Source organism: Malaclemys terrapin, chromosome 11, assembly GCF_027887155.1.
Source record: "Malaclemys terrapin pileata isolate rMalTer1 chromosome 11, rMalTer1.hap1, whole genome shotgun sequence".
NCBI classification, from domain to species: domain Eukaryota; kingdom Metazoa; phylum Chordata; order Testudines; family Emydidae; genus Malaclemys; species Malaclemys terrapin.
The window spans coordinates 22,296,907-22,321,793 of record NC_071515.1 but is presented as its reverse complement, the minus strand read 5'-3'; the positions used below and the strand labels follow the sequence as shown (position 1 = coordinate 22,321,793).

Genomic DNA, 24,887 nt, shown 5'->3' with positions numbered 1-24,887 from the left:
AAAAGTCCACTTGTATCAGTCCCAGCTCCTCCTGAGAGAAAGGTGATGCAAAAAGATGCAGTGCCTAACTTTAAGCACTGAAATAGGCCTCCAAGGAAGATTGTGGAATCCCCACATCATTGAGCTTGAAGAACAGGTTAGACCAAACACCTGTCAAGTATAATCTAGGTTTACTTGTTCCTGCTTCAGCACAGGGGCCTGGATGCATGATGACCTCTTGAGATCCCTTCCAGCCCACATTTCTATGATACTATCCTGTCTTACTGCCTTATCATCCCAAACCAGGCCCATTAAGGCCAAGGTTGGTGATCCCAACCTGAAAGGCCCGAAGACACTTCATGGAGGAAGCAGCATTCTGTCTCTGCGAACAGAGCTTGCAACTATCAGTGACAAAGAACAGGCCACAGGCCAGAAACATCCATCCTTTCCCAGGAGGAATATATGCTCAGCCAAAGTTAGTCAAGTAAAAGAAGCTGGGGCATCAAGCAGTGACGGTATGGGATGCATCTCAATCAAATTAACAGGTCAGTGGGCATAGTGATGCTTGTCTCTTGCTTACAATCAACTATTTTGCCCAAAAAGAAGAACAGGAGTACTTGTGGCACCTTAGAGATTAACAAATTTATTATATATATAATAAATATATATAAATATATATATGCATATAGCTATATGCATCCGAAGAAGAAGTGGGCTGTAGTCCACGAAAGCTTATGCTCTAATAAATTTGTTAGTCTCTAAGGTGCCACAAGTACTCCTGTTCTTCTTCTTTTTGCGGATACAGACTAACACGGCTGCTACTCTGAAACCTGTTATTTTGCCCAACACACTTTGTCTGAGGGTGTATGCTTACTAGGGTAGCCTGGATATCTTGTTTTGCACTAAAGATTGGGAGTTCCTTTTGAAGCATTGTGCAGAGGACCTGAACTGGTATAGGGCAGATGCTTGATGGAATGATAGAGAGGCACTCTTTAGTCCACAGTAGCTGGGCAGGAATATTGCATCTTTTTGCTTAACTTCCCACTGTGGAAGCCCCTCCCACAAAGTTTTCTTTGCTGTGAGACTGGCACAGGACATTTGGTTGCAGCAACTTAGGGTATGTCTATACTTACCTCTGGAGCGATCGATCCAGCAGGGGTCGATTTATCGTATCTAGTGAAGACACGATAAATCGACCACCGAGCACTCTCCCATCGAGTCCGGTACTCCACCGGAATGAGAAGCATAGACAGAGTTGACAGGGGAGTGTAAGCAGTCGACCTACTGCAGTGAAGACACCGCGGTAAGTAGATCTAAGTACGGCGACTTCAGCGATGTTATTCACGTAGCTGAAGTTGCGTAACTTAGATCGATCCCCTTGCAGTATAGACCAGGGCTCAGTTTTTCTTCCTGGACTAAGTTATTTTTCTTGCATTATTTTTCCACCTCTGGTACAGCCCCTGGGCAAATTAAAGGTGCTTGCTGGCACTCAGTCATTTACCCTTCAATTGTTTTGTAGCTTACCGAGGCTGCTATTTCGGTCATGTTTTCTATTTAGAGGAACACAAAGGGACATAATCTTGTTTGTACAGGAGCACTGATACACTACATGGAGTTTTCTGAGAACCACCACCAAATACAGTGGGCTGTGATGTTGCTCTTTTTAACGTAGACCAATAACATTTCCCCAACTATGCAAATGCCCTGGTACAAATGTCTAAAAAAATTAACTTTCACTCCTGCATGGACTTCAGATAATTTGCTGTTGTCTTTACATATGCCAGAGGGGGATGGGATTGAAAATCATGTGGGAGACTAAATGAAGTACTTCACTGAGTGACAGCAATTGCTTTAAATGTTATTTTAAACATTGTTTTATATTGCTGCTAGATTGCATGTGACTTCTGGAAAATTTAAACAAAATTTAAACAAAGAGAATTGTTTGTTAAAGAACCCGAAGGGTCAACTGCCTTAATATGGAGAAAGACAAGGGACATGCAATCCATCTGTCCTAGAACTTAACTACAATTTTTGTAAAACATGCTTAGAAAAAGGCAGGGCTTCCTGAAGTGTCCTTTGATAGTTGCAAAAAGGCAGGCTGGGGAGGACAAGCAAATGACCAGAGAAGGAAAAAAAGGAAGTAGTAAAGAGCAGGGAGGAGGTAAGAGACAAGGCTATAACAATCACTAACAGTCGACAGAAACTACCAAATAGCTTGTTCAAGAGGAGAAGAGGGAGAAAACGCTGTTAACATTGTAAAAATAAAGATAACCTAGAAGGATTTACAATCACTCAGAAGATTTTTTTTTTTTAGCTGATTGTTCAGTTTTAATCAGGACTAAAAGCTGTTACACCATCAACTGAATTCAAATACAGATCCACCTACATGCTTTTGTACTGTAGCATATTCTCACAGGTACCCACTTCCTCAGGTTCAATATTTAATTTAAACTTCCAATCTAATGGTGCAATGAGTCATTTCCTAAACGAAATTGCTGTTCTAATAATTCACTGGATAAGATGTATTTAAAATGCTTCACTCAGAAAGCACAAAACTAAGTGTCCTAGCCAATATTAATTCATCATGAGAACAGTTTTATCAGACTTATTGGAGAAGTGCAGAATTTATCTTGGGATTGGCCTTTGGATCTTTCCCATTCAGTTCTTCTCTGCAAACAGGCCACTACTCTAAGTTATGGGGAAAAATAATATTTAGAGTTATCAAATTGATTTACTGTGTGTTAGTCCAGAAGACCACCACCAAAGCCTATTGCCCACATTAATTCCTGATCCAAAAGCGGTGCAAGGTGCCAAAGACAGCAACAGTCATGTTTCTACCTTCTGCTGATTTTGTTTCCTTACCTGGAATCTGCCCCCCCACTTCCCCACCACCACCACCAGAAAGAAAAAATATTGAATTCCTCCTCTCTATTTGTCTCTCTTCTTCCCCTCAATCACCTCCACCTTTGTCTGTCTCTCTCGTTGTTCCTCTTCTTTCTCTGTCTCCTTTTTTATTTCTCTCCTTTCATCTTTTAGGGTCAGGCTAGCAACTGCAGTAGATTTTTTTTTTTTTTAAAGTTATATTCTTAGAGAAAAATGTCTTATCTGGAGGGCTGGCTGCAGAATGGAATGGAATGGATTAAGTCTGGGCGACAGTCAGTCAGTTTAAGACTGCAGATAGCTCTGTTGATGAAGTTCGTCTGAGAAAGTTCAGCACTATTCCATTTCTGCTCCTATCACCAAGAATACTGTGGGTGGAGTCAGTTGAACAAATTCTAAACCCCGATGAACCACAGGTGAGCAGAATACCAATTTGTTCACCACCAATGTCATATGATATCAGATGATTACTTAATTTGACCCTTTTGGGTATGTCTACAGTGCAATAAATGACACGTGGCACAGCTTCAGCGGGGCCAGGTCAGCTGACTTGGGCTCATGGGGCTCGGGTTGCAGGGCTATAACACTGCAGTATTGCTGTCCAGGCCTGGTCTCCAGCCCGAGCTGGAATGTCCACACTACAACTCTACAACCTGAGCCCTGCAAACCTGCGTCACCTGACCCAGGCTCTGAGACTCGGTGCCAAACGTTTTTTATCGCAATATAGACATATCCTAGGAGTTATCTTTGTGTAGCTCTTGCTACAAGAGTGTATGTATTTTAAACTAGAACATTATATTAGGAAATCCTGTTTCCTAGCACCAAGGAGTTATTATAAGCGCTAAGTACCAGAGCTTAACACTTAAGCAAAAGCGCGTGATGTGAATAGTAGCTGTGTTAAAATACCAAGCATCAGACTACAAATAAAATTCTGGTTAGAATGTAGTAAATGGTTGTAACTGCTAAATGAACCTTTTAAAAGCAATCCATTTTATCAGCACATTCATATGCTTTTTAAATCAAATAAAATGATTTCAATGGCCTCTTCCTTACCAGCAGTGGCTGAGAGTAAAGTTCAAGCTGTGCTCTGTAAATTATGTCATCCAATACCTCCTGGCCAAGACCCCACTGTCCATTATATCTACAAAACAAAACAAACAAGACATTTATTATTCAGTACTTTTTGAACCCAAACCCTTCTCTTTGTATCTACAAAGAACATACACTATCAAAGCATAAAGGAATAGATGGAGCACCTCAGTTATTATTCTAATTTATATTACAATTAATTGTTCCCTCCCCTCTCCCAGCCAGAAGGATGTTATCATGGTAAGGATCACAGTAAAGAAGGGTGGAGGGGCACCATTCGAAAATTACATTACTTGGTATAATTGTTTTGGATTCATGTGTTTAGGCTAACCTAGTGGCTTCATGTCACACTGCCATTCCAGGGGACCCAGGTTTATCAGCTACCTTGAAGCTTGCAAACATTACACTGGTGAAGAGAAGGGATACTGTGGAAGTGACATCCCTGGGAAAGAAGAGGAAGCGAGGAGCACCACTCTTCAGCACCCAGCGCTGGTGACTGAATGCTGATAAAGGCATTCCCAAAATGTCAGCTGGCCAAGATCGCAAGTCAAAGGAAAATAAGGGAGATAAAGCAGTTGATCCTCAAATGAAGTAATGGCTTAATTCATGTTTTCATGCATAAAGACAGAGAGAAAAGAGGGTATTTTAATTCACTAGAAGCCATCCAGCTCTTCTTCTTCCAAACTCCACCTACTTACATGGCATAATAGACACCTGTGAGCAGTTGCACCATGAAGTCAGGATCTAGTACCACTCTGTTACAGAATTCTTTCCAGCGTTTCTCATGCTGCCGAGGAAATCCACTCACACAAAGCCTGGCAAAACATAATACAGAATCAAAACTCTGACCTCATGAACACTTTAAGAAAACTTGCTTTACATCCATTAAATGTGAGACACTCAGGTAATAAGCTCTGATTATTCTGCCAAACATTAACTGTTCAGTTTCTTGCTGCAAAGTCTCAAGTCAGCTCTTGATGCTTTTAGCAAGTATCTTCACAGCAGAGCCTTGAAACATTGGCCATAATTCCAGTAGTCTGACTCCAAACACTCTTATTCACAATAGCTTGGGTGAAATCACCAATCAGCTAGTTTTGAGTGTGGGAGACAGAACTTTCTCAGAAGCTAGCCAGAAGATGTGAGAACAACAGTGAATGTGCCTCAGATAGAATGTTTAGTTTAATGCTACAGAACAGAGAGCTTATCATCTCTGTAACATACTGTTACATATTAATAGGTGAGTGTTTCATTTCAAAAAATAAACTGGGGAAAACAAAGTTGCTTTCTCTATGAAAAGAACTATTATTTCAAATGGCATCTTTTTATATTGCCAGCTCCTTGGAGCAGGTGCTTTGCCTTCCTCACATCCAGTTCAGGGCCGGTGCAAGGATATTTTGCACCCTAGGCGAAACTTCCACCTTGCGCCCCCCCGCCCCCCGCACATTGGTTCATTGAGGGACAAATCCCAACGAGCCTTTATAGACCCCATGGGCCAGTCGTGCCCAGAGGCTACTCCCTAGACCAGGTTCCCCCGTCTCTGCCCCCTGAATTCCCCTGGAGGGTGCACAGCCCCCCCACGAGCCCTCCCCACCCCACCCCGGCGGTCCCCGCCCCAAGTCCACTCACTGGCTTTGCCAGGCTTGGGCCACTGCAGCAGCTCGGCAAGGAGGAGCCGCCTTCTGGAGGCACCAAAGAGCCAGAGCATCGGCTTGCGGTGGCGGCGAGCCCCAGCTATGGAGGAGCAGGCGCGGCGCAGGGGGGCAGCAGCCCTATAAAAGCGGTGGCACAGCTAGCGGGGAGCAGCAGCATCCCCTGCCCCTCCTGCCCAGGCTGCAACCGGGCACCCCCCCCCGGGGCTCCTACAGGGTGCAGCGGATGCAGGCCCCCCATATATCCCCCGGCTGCCCCCTCACCGTGCTCGGGCCATGAGGCTCCCGGGCACGTGAGCCGCCACCGGGGCGCAGAGCCCTGAGCATGCTCCGGGAGGGGCAGCGGTGGCTCACATGCCCAGGAGCCACAGAACCCAAGGGTGGTGAGGGGTAAGCCGGGGGTGCGCCTGCCCAGGCTGCAACCTACCTGGCGCCCCCCCAGGGGCTCCTGCAGTAGATACATGTGGGCGGCAGCCCCCGTGCACCTCCCGGCTCCCCCTGCCACGCTCGGACTCTGGGCATGTGAGTCACCGCTGCCCCTCCCGGAGCAGGCTCAGGGCCCTGCGCCCCGGTGGCAGCTCACGTGCCCGGGAGCCTCATGGCCCGAGCACGGCGAGGGGGGGGTGCGCGTACCGGGCCACAGCCTGGGCAGGAGGGGCTAGCGGTGCCGCCGCCTTTGCAGGGCTGCTGCCCCCCTTTGCTGCGCCAGCTCCTCCATAGCTGGGGCTCACCATCCCCGCATGCCGACGCTCTGGCTCTCCGGTGCCTCTGGAAGGTGTCTCCTCCCTGCCGAGCCAGGGTAATGCTTTTTTAGGGTTACCATATTTCAACAATCAAAAAAGAGGACCGGGGGGAGAGCCCCACCCACATCCACTCCCTCCCACTTCCTGCCCCCCTCAGAATGCCCAACACCACCACCCCCCGCTCCTTGTCCCCTGGCTGCCCCCTCCTGAGACCCCACCCCCTACCTAAGCCTCCCTGCTCCTTGTCCCCTGGCTGCCCCCTCCTGAGACCCCCCCCACCCTATCTGCCCCCCTAGAATCCTACCCCCTACCTGTCCCCTGGCTGCCCCAACCCTTATCCACACCCCCAACCCCAGACAGACCCCTGGGACTCCCACGCCCCATCCAACCCTCCCCCCGCCCCCTGACAGCCCCCCTGGACTCCCCTTACCACCATGTCGCTCCAGCTGCTGGCTCCATGCGGAGCCAGAACAAACAGGCTGCAGAGCCCACAGCCCCTCCCCCACAGCGTGCTGGCGATGCGATGCTGAGGCAAGGGGAGGGGAGAGCGGGGGAGGGACTCTGCCTGCTGGAGGCCAATAGTAGGGTTACCATACGTCCGGATTTTCCCGGACATGTCCGGCTTTTGGGGGCTCAAATCCCCGTCCGGGGGGAAATCCCCAAAAGCCGGGCATGTCCGGGAAAATCAGGAGGGCTCTTTGGCCGGGGCCGCGGGGCCGGGGGCATGGTGCCGAGCCCGGCCGGGCGCGCGGTGCCGGGCCGGGGTCGCAGTGCCGGTCCGGGGTGGGCGCGGGGCCGGGCGGGGAGCCGGGGGGTCCGGGGGGCCGCGAGGGCCGGGGGGTCCGCGGGGTCTGCGGGGCTGCGAGCCGGGGCGTCCGCTGGGCCGGGAGCCGGGGGGTCCGCTGGGCCGCGAGGTCCGCTGGGCCGGCGGGTCCGCTGGGCCGCGAGGTCCGCTGGGCCGGGAGGTCCGCGGGGCCGCGAGCCGGAGGGGCCGTGGGGTCCGCTGGGCTGCGGGGCCAGGAGCCGGGGGGTCCGCTGGGCCGCGGGGCCAGGAGCCGGGGGGTCCGCGGGGCCGCGAGCCGGAGGGGTCCGCGGGGCCGCGGGCCGGGGGGTCCGGGGGGCCGCGGGGTCCGGGGGGCCGGCAGTGCTGGGCGGGCCAGGGGTGGTGGGCCGGGGCCGGCACCCCAGGGCCCGAGCCGACCCAGGCTGGAGCCGCCGGGGGGCCAGCCTGGGCCGCGCCTCCTCCCCCCACACCGCCCCTTACCTGCTACAGGCTTCCCGCGACTCAAATGTTCGCGGGAAGCAGGGGAGGGGGCGGAGACTTTGGGAGGGGGCGGAGTTGGGGCGGGGCTGGGGGCGGGGCCGGGGTCCCTGGGGGTGTCCTCCATTTGGAGGCACAAAATATGGTAACCCTACCAATAGGAGCGGCTAAATCAGGCCCAGGCGCCCAATCAGCCACTCCGCACTCTGCGTGAGGGGAAGGGAGGAAAAATCTCAGACGCCTCCAACCACTTGGCACCTTAGGTGACTGCCTAGTTCACCTAGTGGTTGCACCGGCCCTGATCCAGTTCAGTGCTGAAGCACATCATATATATTCAACGAATATAATCACCACTTTTATTTAGAGCTTTGAGATCTGAATACCAAACAACATGGAAGCTGCACACAACCATTCTAATGTATTTAATGCAGAAGTATTTATTCTTTACACTCACATCAAGGATTTCTCAGGCAAAGAGCTAATGTAACAAGCATTAGCCCTTAAGAGCAAGCAACACAATGGAGCCTAGGGGCTGATGATAAACATCTTAGCTCTTTCTAGCGTCAGACATTTCAATGCTCAACTTTTACAGTGAGTTTTACAAAATATTGGGTCTGGAAATTTCTATGAAGGTTCTGGACAAAGCTGGGAAAAGGCTGTATAAACACCTAACTCAAGCAAAGGGCACAGTGATGATATTGATAATGACAGAGGAAGGTATTGAGAATGCCAATCTTCCATTTAAAAACATTCCTTTTGGCCAGCACTGCACCACATAAAATCCTCTTTTCAGTAAATACTGTAAATGGCATTTTGTACCACTTGCCCAGAAGAGACCCTAGATGCCTGAATATTTATCTCTCTCTCATAACAAAAATATGAGGGAATGAATCTGGCTAGAGAATAAGATAACCACTGTTTAATATACAGAATCATCTAGCCTAAAATACTAAAATAATTTAATCTCCAGTTTGCTTGTTCTAATCCAATCCAGACACAAAATCTATTATTCAATATGTGTTTAATGGCCTACATAAAACTTACTGGTAGTCCAGTCCCTTCCTAGTGGGCAAGGAGAGATATGGACAAAAACTGATAGCACACATGGCACTAACGGGCAACTCTGGGCAGAGAAAGTCAGGAATGAATGGGTATGAAGATCTAACCAACCTCTCTCATCATTGTGCCAGTGTTCTTCCAAGTCAGTAGTGAGGAACTTTGGAAGGAGCCAGGAGGGGAAATTTCTATGTAATTATTCTGTGAATAGCTAGGGAACTTTTTTCCAGGTTTATGGGCATAAATTCAGACACAACGGGGAAAAGGAAACTCAATGTTTTACAGACTAGCATGTCAAAATGATGCTGATGGAAAGGAGGTGGTTCCTAAACTGACTTCTGAAAGGGTTTATTTAAGGGGAACTTGCAAATGTTTATACAAGTGAGAGTTCCTCACTCAAGGTTGTTTGCAATACAAGAACAAGGACAGACACTCACATATTTGTATTTACAACATATTCTTGTAGATAAAACACGTATTCAGGAGGAAAAATGAAATGTTGAAGAGACCATTATCCAGGGCAGATTATGATCATTAGGTAGCAGGAATACTCAGGTTTATAAATGTCAGACCCAGATTATCCCAGGATTCAAGTGACAAGGAAAATTGGAAATCCATTGCATGGATTTCAGAAATGTCATGGAGGATAAGAATAGCAGTCAACTACAGAACAGTGCACTTGTGCCCTTGGCCTATCAGTTTCCTCATCTTTTTAAGAAGTGGGTGTTATCAAAGTGTATGTGCTTTTAGCTGGCTGCTATTGTTAGTCTTGATGGTCTTACTAGGTAAGGAAGGCTTTATTATTTTAATGGGTTTGTTTTGTAAGTGTTTTACTGTAGATTCACTTAGAGCAAATGTTTGGGTGCTTTAAAGTGTCAAAAATAATTTAATAAGTGTAGCAATCATTTAAGAAAGAAAATAGGTTAACCCAGCAAGCATCTACAAACCTGGAGGTCTAATTTCAGCTATGGGTGAAAGGAAAAAAGGAAAACCAAGCACTGCATCAAAGGTACAACTTGCATGAGATGAAGAGCAGATGCCATAGTTCTGAGGTATGGTCTTGTTTCTTAGCTTCTTGTTCCCGGCCTTGTTAGGAACAAATTGTCAACATGCCAAAATATAAAATTATTCCACCAAACAACTTGTTCTTTACTCCTAAGGCCTCTGCCTCATATCCTGCTATCTCTAGAAAATATGTTGACTGGGAACCTGAACATCAAGACATGAAAGTGCACTGACTTGAAGCCTTGCTGCACTTCAGCAGAGACTGGATAATGTAACGAAATAGTTGTATCATACTGAACCAATTTCTAATTAACTTCAGGATGCTGCTACAAGATTAATGGAGGAGCTGTTATTTTCATACAGCAAAATTGGAATATGCCTCCCACTGACAAACTACATGTATTTAGATAGGAAGATTTACTCAGGAATAACCAACCCACTTGGTCATTTGCCACAGACTATTCAGCTGAATTTTGGGTGGAGTTTAGTGGAGACATGCACTTAGAAAAGCAAAATCCTTGTAAGTTAAATACAAGAAATACAGGAAAATCCACGGGGCATTAGATTTTCCAAGACTACTCTCTGTATGCAGATGTGGTCGCCCCATCTCAAAAAAGATATATTGAAATTGGAAAAGGTTCAGAAAACGGCAACAAAAATGATTATGAGTATGGAATGGCTTCCGTATGAGAAGAGATTAATAAGACTGGGACTTTTCAACTTGGAAAAGAGACGACTAAAGGAGGATATGATAGAGGTCTGTAAAATCATGACTGGTGTGGAGAAATTAAATAAGGATGTGTTATTTACTCCTCATAACACAAGAACTAGGGGTCAACAAATGAAATTAATAGGCAGCAGATTTAAAACAAACAAAAGGGAGTATTTTTTCACACAACGCAGTCAACCTGTGGAACACTTTGCCAGAGGATACTTTGAAGACCAATACTATAACCGGGTTCAAAAAAGAACGACATAAGTTCATGGAGGATAGGTCCATCAATGGCTATTAGCCAGGATGGGTAGGGATGTAAACCATGCTCTGTTTGCCAGAAGCTGGAAATGGGTGACAGGGGATGGATCACTTGAGGATTACCTGTTCTGTTAATTCCCTCTGAAGCACCTAGCATTGGCCACTGTCGGGCTAGATGGACCATTGGTCTGACCCAACATGGCCATTCTTATGTTCTAACTTCCCTTTGAACTTCAATCACAAAGGTATGTATTATAGATTCAGCCATATGGGAACATATGCAATGTTCTTTTCTCATACCACCATCCATTTGTAACACTGTTAACTGTAAATTGTGTTAGAGAGCAGTAATGGAACATTTGTAAGGTTGCAATTCATAAGTTTCATAACAAAAACCTTGTGAGAAGTTTAACAAAGGCAAGTTTCTGTTATTGTGGTACTCTGGGATTTTATAGGACGTTTTAGGTTTGTACTTGAACACTGAAATTTGAAGTAATATGGTACATTTCTACATATTAACAAATTCTAAATCAAGGAATGTTAAGAAAAAACTTTCCCAGATTTATAAATGGAAAAATCACGCCTGACAAATTTCTGCACATTACTTTTGTTGCACAAGATGAAAGAGTAGACATGATTTACCTAAATTTCATAAAATACTTTAATAATGTATCACAGAACAGAGTGACTTACAAAGTTAGAAAGGAAGTATGAGAAAGGAGATCACAAAATTGGTTTAAGGACAGGAAACAGAAGATGCCAATGAAAAGGAGCCATTCAGGATGGGGAGTGATGAGTGGGGTGATATAACAATCAGTTTTAGGATCACTTACTTCAAATATATATACAAGTGACTTTGGGGGTGTAGGGGACAGAGTATCATTTCAAAACTAGTTACATGCACTGAAAGAAAAAATCAGAAGGCTTAGAGGTAAGCATTATTTATTGTTTATGCAGAAGTGTACTAAGCACTTTATAGAAGTAGTAAAACTCAGATTTCTGCCACAAATGTCTAAAATCCAGGTGATAAATTATGATAAAAGAAGTGGGGGTAGCAAACAAACAGAAGGAGGTGGGAAAGGGTGAGCTAAGATAAGAGAATAACAATTTACACAATTACTGGTTTGCACACCTTGACAGCCACATGACTATTTTTAGCTCACTTCTTGTAGGCAACAATGCAGAAGCTAGTTTTTAGGGAGGGACAGGGAGAAGATGGTGCACTGGTGAACAGGAGTTTGGAGGCTCTCCACATATGTGTGAAGTGTATATATAGTAGAACCGGATTATAGTCAACTTGGATGCAGGAAAGCTCAGTTTATGGTGAAACTGAATAAAATTTTCAAACTATTTCAATGTGCAAATTACAATTCCAGTTACGGGGCACCATTTTCCATAGTGAAATTATTCAGTGTTAAAATTCAGTCCATTGTTATAGGTTTTATTCCACTCTATATCTGAAGAAAGGAAACATTTAAAATGTAAAGAAGTATAGTACACTTGGCCAAACTCAGCCCTGGTATAACTCAACTGAAGGTGACAGAAGCATATCAAGGAAAAATTCCATTCTGAGATTCAGGAACAAAGGAATTGTAGAAAGAACAAGTAAAAGAAAAGAATAGACTAGGAACATAAGAACAGCCATACTGGGTCAGACCAAAGGTCCATCTAGCCCAGTATCCTGTCTCCAACAGAGGCCAATGCCAGGTACCCCAGTGGAAATGAACAGAAACAGGTAATTATCAAGTGATCCATCCCCTGACACCCATTCCCAGCTTCTGGCAAGAACCCTTGGTGGGAGTACGTATTGTGTTCTAATGGAGTATAAACTGATAGAAGCTATTTTGATCCTGCTGTACACTGGGGAAAACAATATCTGCATTGTGTATAATGCTTGTCAGCAATTTACAGGAAATACACTGCTGAAGCTGACAAGGGATATAAAAAAAAACAGAGAAAAGGATTCTGCTGCTTCGTGAGTATGTATTATAGAGAAAGATTAGCCACCCATGGCCTGTTTGTTTTAGCATAAAAAGCTGGTACAAAGGAGAAGATGTGTAGGGGTATCAGAGATATTTAAGATTCTAGAACAAAAAAGAGCTCTTATGTCAACAAGCTGTTTTAAATACTACTCAAGTAAGAGGTCATGGAAAGGATGGGTATAAAGAATGAGAAATGATGGCACAATTTCTCCAAGTGTGGTGTTGTTATGAAACAAACTGTCAAAATGCTGTTCAAGTCAGCCATCCAAACCAACTGAAAAATAAATTGGACTAATATTCAGAAGAAGAGGAAATAGGTGGTAGGTTACTGGGTCACTATAAAGAGATGCAGTTCATTTGCCTTTACTGCAGGTCTTGACACACTACAATTTTTACTATTAATGTTCCACAAAGCAAAACATTACAAGACCTAGAACTAAAGCAAATGCAACTGATATACAATCAATGCATTGTTTTCGTATGCAAAAACAGCATTATGTTTCTAATTAAATTATGATCTGTCAAGTTACCAGAGAGGAATGAGTAAACCCATTCTCTTTCTTTGCATATTTATAACACTAGGAATGTTCCTTAAGCATGAGATCCTCACCTGGAACCCATCCTGCAAAGTGACTGATAGGAGGAGGCAGGCATGTAGACAATAGCAGAGTTGTAGCACAGCATGAGAAAGCCGAGCACCTCAAACCTGAAGACAGACAAGAACATGAGACAAAAGAAACTACATGGATTCAGATTTTTAATAGTCCACCAGAAGAACTTAAAAAACATTGTTAATGGTTCACTCGCAGGACAAGATGGCATCAGAAATACAGTACATCAGCCTGTAGGTATCGCTCTTCCATTTTAATTCACTGACTAGAAATAGTCTATCAAAAGACTCAACATTAAATACTTTAAAAGGCATGAGATGTAACAGATTACTACCCTAATGCCACTGCACTGTATGGAGGAATAATGCAACAAGCTATTTTAGAATATATGGTCGAAGACAGATAGGAAAAGTTTGCATTTCCCATAAATTATTTTAACCTAGTCCATGTCTGCCAATCAGCCTTCCAGACTGCTTGGCGACACCACTGGCAGAAATGGATCTGATGGAGAAATTATTTATATCTAATGAATTAGTAACAGACTTACAAGCTCTAAATTGTAAGAGAAGAGCCAAACAGGTAAGGTACTCACTGTATACAGGCCTATTGACCCGATGTTGTTTTATGCTTCAGACTAATGAAGTATCTACCGCTTGACTACTCACCTGTTCTGTGCAGTGAATGTTTCTCTCTGAGGATGAAGATCACTATAAACCACCCTGATGAGGTCATGTTGACACAGGGCTCCCTCAGTCAAAGCCATGGATCCAATAGTAGAAGGCTTGGGTGGGAAAGGCATGGGGAAAATAAAAATAGAAAATGCTACCATAAGAAGGATCCAAAACCCATGAAATTTTATCTAGAAAAAGTTCTACTTCTCCCTTGTGGTACTCTGTAAAACAGCTAAAGATTATTCCTAAAATATCTTAAAGGGACACAGTCAACTTAAGCCAATCACACTTGTGTCTGAAATGATTTACATACTGGTAAGTGTTGTTGGTTTGAATAAAAATTAAGTATACTAGCATTGAAGGATTAGAGAAATAATATTTCATTTTCGTTATTTTGTGTCTAGTCAGTTTCCCTGTTTCCCATATTGTTTCAGGCAACAATAGGGAGAGAAAGCATAAAAAAATAGGATTGCAAAACCAAGAAACATTGACAGGGAAAATCAGGAGGAATACTTGAGGCTACTTTTAACTCACATTTTAAAATTTCAAGTTGACTCTGTCCCCCTCAAAATGACAAAAGCAGCAGAATAATTCAGTTTCAACTACATGCAAATAGCCTGCATAGATCAACACCCAAGAGCCACACTTTCAACTCAATGCATAGAGCACAAGTCACAAAACACCCACTAATACTAAATAAGCTGCGGCATATCAAGGCCCTCCATTTTGTTTGGAGAACTTAATAGACATTGATTTTGGGGACTGAGGTATATCTGGTGCCACATGAAAATGGGGGAAATAGTGGGGGTATGTGCTATGCAACCTGCCCGACATCAATAGATGTCCAACTGCTGTCTGTGAAGCATGTGCTGGTGGTCTATAACAAGCTGGCTGGTCATATGAAATATGCTGCAGTCAACCTCTATACATGGAGTCTTGTGCCAACCCACTTTGTCAATGTGGTCTCTGTCAGTCAATGGTGCATGCTATCGACGAGTTCAACTAACCAGACTTCATGGTGGCCTTAGGCCCCTTCATTCTGTGATGGGGCCTAAACGGCTGTCAGGTGACTCAGCAAGCACTGCAAATGCTAGAAGATGAAGGGTTATATGGTGCTGGCTCTTTTGTTTCCAGTTATTAAATTGTATTAATACACTTTCAGTCATCACTTTTCCGTGTTAGAAATTGCTGTCATTGCCTTAGGGATATTATGTGATTGCAAATAGGATGAGAGGTTGTTTCCCAAGACGGCAAATAGAAGGAGCATGTAGTTCACAAGCAATTCCTCTAATACAGCGTTTCTCAAACTTCATTGCATTGTGACCCCCTTCCGACAACAAAAATTACTACACTGCCCCAGGCAGGGGGACCGAAGCCTGAGCCACACCGCCCCAGGCAGGGGGCCCAAACCCAAAGTCTGAGCCCTGCCACCCAGGGGAGGTAGGGGGCAAAGCCAAAGCTTGAGGGCTTCAGTGTTGGGCAGGGGGGCTGTAACCTGAGTCCCACCACCCAGGGCTGAAGCCCTCAGGTTTCGGCTTCAGCCTTGGGCGGTGGCGCTCTGATTTCAGCTTCAGGCTCCACAAAGTCTAACGCCAGCCCTGGCAACCCCATTAAAACAGGGTTGCGACCCACTTTGGGGTCCTGACCCACAGTTTGAGAACTGCTGCCCTAGTAAGAAGGGGTTCAATGTTTAGAAAAAGTTTGAGAACTTCTGCCCTACATAGTTCCAGATGCAACAACGCATCTCAATACTGACCTGCAACATCTTTTATTTAAATCCTGGGTGTCATATGAAAATCAAAACCTATGTTAATTTTACAGTGATTTTGTGATGTGGCTACACCTCTGCTAGGGACTAGACTGAGACCACAAATTCACTTTTACATGAGTGTATGCAGGATTTAAACCCAGTGTTCAGAGGAAGAAGCCCAGTGCAGTAATACATTGCGCCTTTCACCTCACACATTAGTAATTTACACGACAGATGTAATATCGCTGAAACTTTTGACTGTTATTCAGATATATTTTAGATTGCAAAGAGCTATCAATTAGAAGAGGACTGTGTCCATTTTTACACAAAGAGAAAACGGGAAGAAAATAACTTACCACTGCTTTATGTCCTTGACATAGCTACTTACTAAGAAATGTTTGTTTTTACCTCCAACCCTGAAGAACAGCCACTGTTGGCAAAAAATCTTAGAGTGGAATCCTATTCGTATTCAGGTCACCAAGAGTTTTGCTACTGACTTCAGTGGGACCACGATTTCACTAGTGATATCTTAGTATGACACATTTAATATAAAAAGAGAGCCAAATAAATGAAAATCCACTTGAAACTAATTCTAAGGAAAACACTGCTAAATAAGGGCTAATACATGCACAATGTGTGCTGCAGGCTACTACAAATCAGCTTATGAGTCATAGTATGGGATCAAAGTTCTTCAGTTTCCACTTTCCTCCACATTCCCAAAGCTCCCACCACAATGCAGCATTTATGGAACATGTGTAGTGCTCCCTGCTCATCAACTACAGCTGGTCATCTCCATCTCGCTGGAGACAAAGTTATGGTAGCACTAAAACAAAGGAACAAGCTGAGCTGGGCAAAGGAGGATTTTTAAACAGATAAATAGTACGTACAGCAGAACAATGTAGTTTAATTTGGGGATCATTTTGTTCCAGTATTTGATAAGGTAGAACCATGCTTTAAATATGCTAACAGCATCCAAGCAGTAGACATGTGAAAGGATGGAAATCTGTAAATCAATGAAAAACTGAAAACAAACGGAACAAAACATAACATATCAGATGGAAGTATTTCATTATTCACCTTGAAGACTTACCTTCCCCATCTTCTATTACGCCTATTGGATTAAATTACACTTTTGCAAGAATTTACCCTTGAAAGTTCAATGAAGAAAGATGCACTGAATGGATCCAATTTTAGTTCTTATTGGACCCAGTTCCAACTTACCACCACAGTTGCACTCTTACCTCATGGTATATTGACGGCTTGGATAATGAAGGGATGGTGAAAGATAAAACTTTGTTGTTCCCATCTTTGTCAGCAATTTCCTACAGCAGAGAAAGAGACATGAGGGAACTTGGTTTTGGACTCTTGTGATTATACCACACAGACATTAAAAACATAAATCATAAAGTAAGGCCCCGATCTTGCAAAGTGATTAATCTGCACAGGCCTTTATGCCTGTGGCACAGTGCCACGAAAGTCAATGGGACTGCCTCCACTATAATAGATTGCTTTGCAAAATCAGGGCCTAAGAAAATTCATAGAAGAGTATTTGTTCTTTTTGTGACCATGACTTTCTCAGACCTTTAGGAAAGGATTAAAAGATTTTTCTAGTCCTACCTCTAATTTATAAAGCATAGAATGACATAGTGAAACAAGACTGATGCTGAAGGGCCAAAGGAATATATATATGTATTACTGCTGATGAGTCATTTGCTAGCAATTGGTAATGCCTCTTGATAAACCCATCAAAAGGGAAAAGGTGAAAATGAGGGGACTGATTTCTGCAAGTACTGTGGCAAAGCAGTAAAGGATATATAGAATATTTTGAATACAGCTTTCACGTCAATAAAAGATGCATTTGCATATGGTGTGCTTGTGTTATAGCATAATAATTATAATTTACTAGAAGCAATCCTATAAAAATATGCCAGAGTCAGCAAACCCCATCTTTTCACGTTCTACAATAAAATTTCTAACACACTGAGTATGAGTCACTCTAGTTTCAGTGACAATCAATTGAAGGCAGTGTACCACTTCCACTTAGCTTCAAGGAACAGTGTGGAAACTAGAGTTGGCTGCACTGATAAAGCTGCTGTCTGTCTAGATTTAATTAGTTTCTCAAGCACTTTTTCACTCTAAAAACCAAAACAGTAATAAAGATAAGGAAGGATTTTTCTTTAATTTAAATCTGAGAATTTTTCACAGAGAAGATATCAGAAATATTATCCTTTAGCTCAGTGGTTCTCAACCTGCGGCCCAATTAGCACCCTGGACCCTGCTGCAAGCCCCTGCCGCTCTTTAGCACTGTTTGCTAAAGAGCGGCAGGGGCTTGCAGCAGGAGTCGGGGTCACTGCCCAACCCCTGTGGCAGGGTACCAGGTCGAAGCTGCTCCCCGGCCCTACACAGCAAGGGTCAGGGTTGGCAGTGGGGTCGGGTGGGGGGTTGCCACCCGGCCCTGCACAATGGGCTCCAGCTTCGTGGTCAGGTCTGCTGCCCGGCCCCCACACAGCAGGATCCGGGGTTGGGGTCGGGGCTGCCACCCGGCCCCACTCAGCAAAGTCTGGGGTCGGGGATGCTGGCCTGCCCCGCATGACAGGGAGCACGGTTGGCAGCAGGGTAGGGACTGTCGCCCAGCCCCGCACAACAGAGGCCAGGGTCCCTGCTGCCCAGTCCTGCCACCGGGGCTCCGCTCCTGACCCCACTCTGTGGAGGGGTCTATGGGCGGGAGGCACTGGGCATAGTGGTGGGGGGGGAGGATTTGGGAGTGTGACAGCACCCTCCATAAGGCTTTATGGAAATATGCTTATGACATAATTGGAATATGTTCTGTGCTACATATGCCATGTAACATATCTATGTAAAGGTTATGATCTACTGAATCTATTAATCCTATTTGTATGCATGTATCATTTTTGTACTCAAAGTTATGAATACTGGCCGTGTACTGGCTTGATTTCTAAATAACCTTAGTAGAGCATTTGGTCAGTTCCTGGAGAAAGGAATTCACAAAGTTAAGTGCCCAATCAGGAAGCACTTAAGAAACAATGAGTCTTGGAATGCTCCAATCCACATAAGAAGTCTTCCTGGAGACATTCAAGATACCATGTGGGAAAGAGCTTCTGCCTGTAAACACTGAGAGTCATGCATGGACATGTGATTTGCCCAGGTGACTCCAGAACTCCATCTTGGAGCTGGACTTTGCATAGAAGAGAAGAGGGGGTCTCCACCCACAAGAGAAAGTCTATTTAAGCCTGTGGGAGACCCCTCCATTTTGTCTTCAGCTGGCTAAAGAGAGAGCCTCTCCAACCCCCAGGATACCTGAAAGAAACTGGAACAAAGAACAGTAAAGGGGGTGTGAGTGATTGCTGGACCCAGTCTTGCAAGAGACTAGTCTGTAAAAGGAAGCTTACTGGAACTGGTGAGATCTTATCTGTATTCCGTTTCTTACTGTTTTAGACATAGACTTGAGTGTTTTATTTTATTTTACTTGGTAATTCACTTTGTTCTGTCTGTTACTACTTGGAACCACTTAAATCCTACTTTCTGTATTTAATAAAATCACTTTTTACTTATTAATTAACCCAGAGTATGTATTAATACCTAAGGGGGGGCAAACAGCTGTGCATCTCTCTCTATCAGTGTTATAGAGGGCAAACAATTTATGAGTTTACCCTGTATAAGCTTTATACAGGGTAAAACGGATTTATTTGGGTTTAGACCCCACTGGGTGTTGGGCATCTGAGTGTTAAAGACAAGAATACTTCTGTTAGCTGCTTTCAGTTAAGTCTGCAGCTTTGGGGCAAGTAATTCAGACCCTGGGTCTGTGTTGGAACAGACGGGCATGTCTGGCTCAGCAAGACAGGGTGCTGGGGTCCCGAACTGGCAGGGAAAGCAGGGGCAGAAGTAGTCTTGGCACATCAGTTGGCAGTTCCCAAGGGATTTTCTGTGATCCAAACCATCACAGGGAGGTTTTGTGGTTCTCAACCTGCAGCCCAGGTAACTCATTGCGGCCCACAATGATTAATAGGTTGAGAATCACTATTCTAGGTTCTTATTGACATCTGCAGCTGGGTGCCAAGATCCTTGTTTCTTCAGCTAGAGAAAAGTGTTGTTGAGTCACTCCCCATTTTACAACCTCTCTTCCTTCTATTTCAGTTTGGAGAGAATGTAGCAGCATTAGCTGCTGTGCTTATACACTGTGAATCATCCAACACAAGGACCAGCTAAAGTGCTTTGATGAAAGCTGAAGCTAATGACAGATACTTACAACCTACTTCAGCCCAGCAGATAAAAATCAAAAGCTAGTAGCCAGATTCTGATATTGCTTACACCAGCATAAATCCAGAGTAACTTGACTTTACTGGAGTTAATGTGGATTTACAAGTGTCACTGAGATCAGAATTTGGCTCCATGTCTCACTTCCCAGGCGTATGAACATAAAGCACTCTATACTAACTCTAACGCATGGCTAAAAGAAAACTTGTTATAATGGAACAGAGAAGGAAAATATTTTAGGACAATGTGTGTTTTAAAGCCATGTAAAATTGAAATTCCCATTACAAGAAAGGGCATATGCTAACAATATTGCTAATTTACCATCCATGGCATATTGGCATAAAAATTAAGAATATAAATTTGTATGAGATGTATAATTTAATGTCCCTGACAGAATACTATTTTTGACAGCCTGAAATCATCCCTAAGATTTTGACATCCAAATTTAGGAGTCTACAGTGACTAACATTTATTATCAGAGGGGTAGCCGTGTTAGTCTGGATCTGTAAAAAGCAACAGAGTCCTGTGGCACCTTTAAGACTAACAGATGTATTGGAGCATAAGCTTTCGTGGGTGAATGCCCACTTCATCGGATGCATGTAATGGAAATTTCCAGGGGCAGGTATAAATATGCTGGCAAGAATCAGTCTGGAGATAACGAGGTTAGTTCAATCAGGGAGGGGGAGGTCCTCTGCTAGCAGTTGAAGTGTGAACACCAAGGGAGGAGAAACTGTTTCTGTAGTCTTTGTTTAATCCTGATCTGGTGACACCATTTATATTTATACCTGCCCTGGAAATTTCCATTACATGCATCCGACGAAGTGGGCATTCACCCACGAAAGCTTATGCTCCAATACATCTGTTAGTCTTAAAGGTGCCACAGGACTCTCTGTAACATTTATGATGATGATGATTTTTTTTTTATAGTCCCAGCCAAAAGATATTTCCCACCCATGCACAACTTGTGACTGAATGTTGCTTTAGCCTCAATACTTCACCTTAAAAGGTCATTTGGAGTAACTAAATAGGAGAAGCCCAATATGGAAAGACTGAATAAGCATATTGTTCAGATAGGGCTATCAGCAAATTTCAACTCTTTATATATTTATACAGACTTACTAAATTCTTCTAGCAAGCACATTATACAGGGCAACAAAAAAATCTTAATTAAAAGATGTAATTGTTTACCATAATAATATGTTTAGTGCTGCGCTGAGGCAGTAAATCTGATTTACAAGCTACCAAAGATGCTTCTACAAACATGCTTTTTCTGAACACTCATTAAGTTATGCTTTCCTCTAGGATAAACAGACTTAAATGTAACTGCATTAATTCATTAGCATTTTTCATATTTTGCTCTGTTAATATTCCTGTGCCTTACTTTATTTCTACTGCTCACTGATTATCTTAAAGCTCTTCACATCCATCCCTCCTTATCTCACTTACCAAATTGTAAATCCCAAGAAGCAGTGCTTCAATGCAACCATTACTCTGTCTGTCCCTGCTGGCAGTAAGACGCAGATAAACCCAGATCAATTCTGGCAGGAACTGCAGCGTGAACCTCTTGAGTCGAACTTCAGAACTACGGTAGAGTTCAAAGAGCTGGTGGCAGACAGGTTCCAGGAGCTATAGAAAGAGAAAAAACAGCTCAAATGCCACTAATCTTGTGTATTAAAAAAATGCACAAATAAAACCACCACAACTGGCAAAACTGGCATCGTTGTTGGCAACCTTAGAGATGCCACAGATTGAATGGGCATGGAGACTAAGTTACCCACTCCCTGCTAAACATGGTCTTCAAGAATGGGGCTGAGGTAGTACATTGATGAGGATTGTGGTGAAGTTTGCACTACCTCAGCCCTTAATGTACCTGATCTGTGGCAGTTTCATCTTCCAACTCTGTCAATATGACACCTTTCTATAAGCACCAAATTCTTTTACCAGTGAGATGATTTGAGCTGTGCAGACCATACAGCATGTTCATTTTGCAACCCCAATGCTGTAGAAAAATCTCAGGTGTGGAAAAAGAAATACTTATTAGTGAAATAAGTCTATACCCAGTGTAAGGGTAGAGAGTGAATTAACCCTTTACCTAAGGTTTTTTTTTTTTAAAAAAAAACACACACACAAACAAGAAGGGGTGGGGGGGCATTTTTGTCAATGGTGGGCAAACTAATTTTTTAACAGATAGTCTTGATTTAATTTGGTTCCCTTCAAACTGAAAGGCTTTCTAGCACTAACTAGAGCTAGATTCAATACAAGTAGCCAAGATTCCCCAAGACCCTTATCAATTCAACTCGATATGGACCCACAAAAAACATGCATTCCAATAGCCAATTGTGCCTAATTGGCAGTTTTGTGATGTGCACAAAATGGTGAATAATTCCTTTTCATTTGTAACCTAAATTAAGATTTGAACCCAGGTCTCCACCTTGCAGAGACCCATGGAAAGCACATACATCTTAACTTTCTTTCCTGGCGAACAGACATATCAGATGCGTCTGAGAAACGTGCTCAGCTCACAGAGCAGAAAATAACAAAAACCTACAGGCTTCATTTAAACCCCAACTAAAGTCAATGGCCAGATTCCCAATAGGATTTGGTTCAGGTCTTAGGTCAGTATCTACAAGCCACTCAAAAGTTTTGAAAGTGACAGAAGCTTTCTATCCAGTGACTATCACTGTGTGCCTCAGTTTTCTAACAGATGAAGGCAACTGAGGCACAACTGATTTAATTTATTTTTTTAATATGGAGATATACCTATCTAATAGAACTGGAAGGGACCTTGAAAGGTCATTGAGTCCAATCCCCTGCCTTCACAGCAGGACCAAGGATTGTCCTGGCAGATTTTTGCCCCCGATCCCTAAATGGCCCCCTCAAGGATTGAACTCACAACGCAGGGTTCAGCAGGCCAATGCTCAAACCACTGAGCTATCCCTCCCCCCGGACATGTTACTTGACCAGTCCAAAGTCACACAGCAAGTTATTGGAAGAATCTCAGCACAGAGCCCAGATTCTCCTAACTAAAAGTCCCCTTTTCTAATCAGAAAAAACACTCTCTCTCTCTCTCATTATCACTTACTTGTATTTCTTCAGGACAGGGAGATACACAAGAGTCTTTACATCAAATCATATTATCACTTTTTGCAGGACATGAAAAACCCATGTCTTACCACCTTCAGAAACCTTATTTTATTTCTCTCTCATTGTAAGTGCTTAGTTTGAACATACAACAAATTTGCATGGAAGTAAACATCTGTACTGCTATGTAAATATATATTCATATACACATGCACAGATTTAAAGGCCTTTACTCAACTAAAAATCTCAGTGAGACACTAAAAATTAATTCATTACAACCTATGCCATTATTGTCTGAAGAGTAACTGCTACATTTTTTCAACAAAAAGGTGAGGTTAAACATTAGTTTCATTTTTAGCATACAGTATAGTATGGATGGTAAACGTACCATTTCTTAAACCATTAGTTGATTACATAAACTGTGACATCACATCCATGTAGAAAATCAGTCAAAACTCTTATACAACGATCTGATACAAGCACCTTGTGTAACAAGGTTTCTGGCTGACCTCTTCCTCACACTGAATGAAAAGACTTTTTATAACTAAAGCAAGAGACTAAACAAAGGGTGGTGAAGACTGTGCAGCAAGAAAAGGTTAGTAGAAAAAAATCTTGTACTTTGAAATAAAATATAGGGATATAACAATAAATGTAAGAAATATAAGCAAGAAAGCGGAGCACCTCAAGACTCTCTTATTTAACTTGGGGTTTTCCTGGCATCACAAGCCAGTCAAGCCATCATCAGATGCCCTTGATGGAAAAACAGCCTTGTTCTACATGGTTGAATATCTGGTTATTGTATTTAGCATATTTACTATAATACTTAGCACATATAGCACATTACATGTTCAAAGTGCTGCACTGCCACCCAAATTAAAAAAAAGGTTGCGAAATCAAGCACTCAGTCAAGAAATGCACAGTTAAGGCTATACCAAACCAATAACCATCCTCTTTTCCTCATGATTTAACAAAAGTCCTTTTATACCTATATGTCAGCTAACACAATAAAAAATGGAATTTCCGTATAGAGACTTAACTACAGTAAGTTACATCTCAGCAAGGTGTACAACGCAAACCAAGTTTTAAGAAAGTTTGTTCATTTTGTAGATTTCACTGAATCTTAACAGTAAGGCCAGGTCTTAAAGCTGCATATGCATGACTGCATATACTATACAAGATAAGATTACATAAGAAATTCCAGTATTTTATCATGATAGAATGAATGACCTTATTTTAAGGCATAAGCATAAAGGGGGAAAGTTAAGAGAAATCAGTTAATGTCTGTAAAGCACTTTGAACACGGGAAAGCACTGAATACATGGTTTTTTTTAATTAAAGATTGAGCTTTCAACGTTAACTCTGGATGTCCTGATTTGAGTACATGATTTTTCAACTTCAACACTGCATTAATGTTACTTTTTGCATGGAGTAGATATAGATTTCAGTTAATTTACTTGCCCTTGCCTTTGCCGCATACCAATGAACCAAACAAAACAAATTGTGAACTGTCAATGAACAAATTGTACTTTAAAAAGTAAGGAAAATATCAAGTGCCCCACTTACACATTATTCAATTAAATTAACCACTTATGAGCACTCTTTGCTCACTTTATTTAAATACTTTATTTAAAACTGCCCTTCTCAATCTTTTCACTATATTAAGACTCATAAGGGAATGTAATACTTTTGCAAAATTAAACTAACTTTTCTTGACATTAATTTCTCAGTATAACTGTTGTCCCTGGAGAGCAAGCATTTTCAGCATGATGAACTGCTGCTAATAAAACACACACCTCTGAAGGATATTATTGTAATGTATCTGTTAACCTACTATGGAGCCAGCAGTCTTCGAGAGATTTGTTTTTAAGGCAAATTATGATGA

General features: G+C 43.0%; 1 protein-coding gene across 4 annotated transcripts in view; it reads right to left on the bottom strand.

Moving 5' to 3' along the window:
• HYCC2 (hyccin PI4KA lipid kinase complex subunit 2) overlaps positions 1-24,887 on the bottom strand; it is a 104,989-nt gene that overhangs the window by 14,525 nt on the left and 65,577 nt on the right. For all 4 annotated transcript variants that reach the window (XM_054043756.1, XM_054043759.1, XM_054043757.1 and 1 more), the window contains 6 exons: positions 21,371-21,550; positions 16,891-16,971; positions 13,894-14,009; positions 13,228-13,323; positions 4,647-4,763; positions 3,913-4,000 (listed from right to left, as the gene is read on the bottom strand). In XM_054043756.1, the coding sequence (XP_053899731.1) occupies positions 3,913-4,000; positions 4,647-4,763; positions 13,228-13,323; positions 13,894-14,009; positions 16,891-16,971; positions 21,371-21,550 (678 nt within the window). The remainder of the gene's footprint in view (positions 1-3,912; positions 4,001-4,646; positions 4,764-13,227; positions 13,324-13,893; positions 14,010-16,890; positions 16,972-21,370; positions 21,551-24,887) is intronic.